This window comes from Triticum aestivum, chromosome 3A, assembly GCF_018294505.1.
Source record: "Triticum aestivum cultivar Chinese Spring chromosome 3A, IWGSC CS RefSeq v2.1, whole genome shotgun sequence".
In the NCBI taxonomy this organism is placed as follows: Eukaryota; Viridiplantae; Streptophyta; class Magnoliopsida; order Poales; family Poaceae; genus Triticum; species Triticum aestivum.
In genome coordinates this window covers 143,311,938-143,316,098 of record NC_057800.1, presented here as the reverse complement: position 1 = coordinate 143,316,098, position 4,161 = coordinate 143,311,938, and the positions used below count along the sequence as shown (strand labels likewise).

At 38.3% G+C, this 4,161-nt stretch overlaps 1 protein-coding gene across 4 annotated transcripts in view; it reads right to left on the bottom strand.

Moving 5' to 3' along the window:
* Window positions 1-1,786: 1,786 nt before the first annotated feature.
* LOC123060739 (tRNA (guanine(37)-N1)-methyltransferase 1) overlaps window positions 1,787-4,161 on the bottom strand; it is an 18,606-nt gene continuing 16,231 nt past the window's right edge. For 3 of the 4 annotated variants that reach the window (XM_044483569.1, XM_044483571.1, XM_044483570.1), the window contains 2 exons: window positions 2,248-2,357; window positions 1,787-2,149 (listed from right to left, as the gene is read on the bottom strand). In XM_044483569.1, the coding sequence (XP_044339504.1) occupies window positions 2,003-2,149; window positions 2,248-2,357 (257 nt within the window). In that variant the 3' untranslated portion in view covers window positions 1,787-2,002. Of the gene's footprint in view, window positions 2,150-2,247; window positions 2,358-2,385; window positions 2,872-4,161 lie in introns of those variants that run through there. The other variant, XM_044483572.1, reaches the window with a different exon arrangement.

Genomic DNA, 4,161 nt, shown 5'->3' with positions numbered 1-4,161 from the left:
AAAAATAATTTACCATGTATTCAGAAAATGTTAATCTTGCATTTGAGAAAATGTTAATCAAGTATTTGAAAAGATATTAAATGTGTCCAAGAAAATGTTGAATATGTATTAAAAATGTTAATCTTGTACTTGGAAAATGTTAATCAAGCATTTGAAAACAATGTTAAATGTGTATGACAAATATGTTGACCATGTATTAAAAATTAATCAAGCATTTGAAAAATATTTAAATTGTGTATAGAAAAAATGTTGACCATGTATTTTTTTATATAAAAAATGTTAAACTTGTATTTGAAAAATATTAAACATGTATTAGATATATGCCAAAAAATTAAAATGTATACGGGAAAATTAGACATAGAATAAGAAGATTTTAAAAAATGCTATCAGTGTATTTTTAAATGTTTAACGTGTATAAACATTGTTTTTGATGTGTACAAAAAATGTTGAATCTGTACTTAAAACCAATAAAACCTGGAAAAAGAAAAGGAAACAAAGAAAACAAGAAAAACCAAAGAAGACCCAGAACGAAACAAGAAACAAGAGAATAAAATAACAAAAGAAAAGAAAAAAACCTAGTGAAAACCGAGGAAAAACAAAGAAAATAGAAAAGAAGAAGAAAACCTTGAAGAAACAAAGAAAACCAATTGTAAAACGGTAAGGAAATAAGAAAAACAAAAACAAAACCGGAACAAACCCTCCCAAACGAGAGAGCGCTCGAGCCGTAGCGTGGGAGCGGACAGGGATGAGAAGGACTAGGCCGACCCAGTAAACGACGAGAGAATAAATCTATCGACGAGAGGCATTCTTCCATCTCGCTACAAGGGAGATTTAGTTCTCACAGTCGGTGAAAGGCTAGAAGAAAGAGAGCTCAGAATTTAGATTAATGCCCTGCTTGTTTGGGCCTTCCTTTCTGCCTTTGCAATTTTTCCACTTTGGCAAAAAAAGAAGCCAAAATAACACCTAAATAGGTGCTTTTTGCTTCGGCTTTAGGAGCTTTTGTGGCTTTTTTGCCTAAGTGAAAACGCCCAAACTAACAGAGCTTGCCTCCCTTACCAAGCATCAATCCTTCAGCCTAGCTCCGTAGTAATCACCAACTTCCCTCACATGCCAAAGGCACGACAATACCGAGACCTCCTACTCGTCCGTGTGCATCAACTAGGGGTGGCTTCGCTGAAGCAAAGGCAAATGGGCAGTCCCACTTTACCCATGAGCTATTTTGTTTATTTTTTCCTCCTCGGTCTTTCAGTTAGGTTTTCTCAAAAAAAAACAGCATCTGTTTTTTACGAGTTATATATTTTTTAAACATATTTAAAATTTTAAAATAGGGAATTGTTCAATAGGTTTTATAATATTCAAAAATAATAATGTGTATGAAAAAATATTCATCATATATTAAAAGATGTTCAATGTATATAACAAAAATATTCATTGAATATTAAAAAATGTTCAGTGTGTATTTGGAGAACTTCACCTTATACTAAAAAAGTTCTATGTATATTTGAAAAACTGTTCACAGTATATTGGTAAAACAAAAAGTTAATCATAAATTGCAAAACCTTAAAAAAATGAAAATACCAAAAGAATAAGAGAGAAAACTCAAGATCTGAAAAGAGAAAAGGAGAAGAAAGAAGCGAAGAAACAAACCGAAACAGAATAGCCGTTACATGGGCCAGCCCATCTGGAGGAGTCTTCAGCTAAGCTTCAACTATATGACACAGGCTGGGGTCATTCATGTAGGAGTGGCCGACAATACCAAGCGACCAGGGATAAGGGAAAGGTTTGCGGCAGTGTAAATTTACACCTTGCATTTCATCATGAAATTTTACACAGATGTGGTATACATCCATATGAATATTTAGAAGAAAAAAATCAGATTTTTTGGAACTTTAAAATATGAATTTTTCATTCTTTTGAAAAAACAGGCTCAGTAGAGCCAAGCACACAACTTCTCTTTCGTCTGCTATAAGTCTAGTATAGCAAGCCATCTGATTACAAATATTTAGCAGGTAATGTAATTCGCCTTTGCAGATGCGACAGATTCTGGAAGGGTAAAAGACGCACAGAGCATCCATTTCCCAGGGGCAACAAGCCGTACCCTGTGCATTTCAACGCCCGTCACACTGTCACACAATGCTAGATTTATCCTCTGCAATTTGGGGCATATGTGTTGATTTGGTAATACAGATAAAGAAATAACCGATTCCAGTAGAACCAAATACTGTTTGAGCTAAACATTGTATTTACCTCATGAAAGTCATATTCAGGATCCTCAGCTTTGGAGAATCCATACACATGGATCTTTGGCATGGCAATGTGTCCTGTTTGTCTGTTTCTTAAGATTCCTCTGAACACATCTACAAAAACAAGAGCAAAATCATAGGAACATTTTGATCCAATTTTTCAAGAACATATATTGATTAGAATGAACAAAGTACATGTTTTTGGAAACACATTGGCCTGCAAAAATAATAATAAGAGGCAGGTAACTATTTCCTTGTGAGAGTATTTCCAACAATGCCTCTTCTTTCTTCGACTTCAAAAGCCATATCGCCAGTGTTCTAAAACAAGGATTTGTCTGCTGTCCCTGCTTTATATGGATATATGGACTTGGAATGCGTTGTCCCATGAGAACTAATTTGGAATAGGCTCGTCAAACATATTCAGTGTAAATCGGATGAAGGTACATCTAGTTATTACATCCCTTTACAAAAAGAAATGGTACGGTGCTAGTAGCATTAACATGATAATAGACAGCCCAGGAAAAAAATAAGATCCAGCGAGTTCCAAATTTGCACCTTTAGTTTACAGGATTCTTAAAACGCGGGAATAAGGGAAGTGTAAGATTCAGATGTCATGCATGTTGAAATCCTACATGAATTGAAACACATATGGGTCATCGAAATTGTTCGGTGTCGTCGCAAAAAAAAAACAGGAACTTTCATGTCATAGGAACAAAGCAAATCTTCCATGAGGCCAATGGAAATATTCCTTCAAAATTGCATACAAAGTAGACAATAGGAAAATCCCTGCAGTTCATAATCCTACAAGCCAAACAAGCATCAGAGGAAAAAATTCTCATGAATGATCCTCTGCAATTCCTATACAATCCTATGAACCAAAGAGGCCGGCCTCTATGATTCACAGGATTACCGAAACACAGGATTGAGGCAACACCATGCCATTTTGAATACTAACCCATAATATATGTTACTACAACCAATAACATCTTATATATGGGATAGAGGGAGTACATGACTCGAATGATGTTTGGGAATCCTCCCACAATCCTTTGGAAATCCTTCAAATAAAAGAGACCCTACTAACAACTTTGGATTTAAAATCCTAGAAAACAGTTGATATTAGCTTGTGTGCCAAATAATTGAAGTACTAGCAAGATGCCCGTGTATTGCACGGAACATGAAGATGCATTTGTATGAGTAGTTTATCTTGTGGGAGAAAAGGATGAATGAGGGAAGGCCGTATCTGCAAATGTGGAGAGGAGTGCAGGTAAATTTTCATAGTTTCCTTCCTATCTGTTAGATATAGATCGGACGGCCTATATTGCAGGATGGCAGGTACACCATCATCACCAACTCTGCTTTATTCATATCAAAGAATGTAATTAGATGATAGCCTTCCTATCAGTTCAATATTTTGTCCCCCATTTAACTATTTGGCTTCGTAGTTTTCACTGAATAGCATTGTTTTTAAGGCGTCCCTAAGGCGTCGCTTAGGCGTCAGGGCGCCCCCAGGCTACAAGGCGTCGGCCTTGCCTTACGTGCATGCCTAAGGCGTCCGCCTTAGTCCATAGGGCGTCCAAGGCGTCCACCTAGGCGCCATTCTTCCCGCCTTAGGCAAATGAAGACGCCTTAGACAGGGCAGGGAGTTCAGGCGGGAAACAGAGCTCTGGGCGGGAAGAGAAGGGCGGGAAACAGAGTCTGGGCGCCAACAGTTACTAGCAGGGGGAGAGAGAGCCCTAACCAGTTTCAGTTTTCCCCCAACCCCACCTCTGGCGGCTGGATCTGAGCTTCTCCCCCTCCTCTCCAGCAACTTCTCCCCCTCCTCTCCGGCTGCTTCTCCCCCTCCTCTCCAGCAGATCCGCCTCCCCCTCCTCTCCAGCAGATCCACCTCCCCCTCCTCTCCAGGACAGCAGGCAGC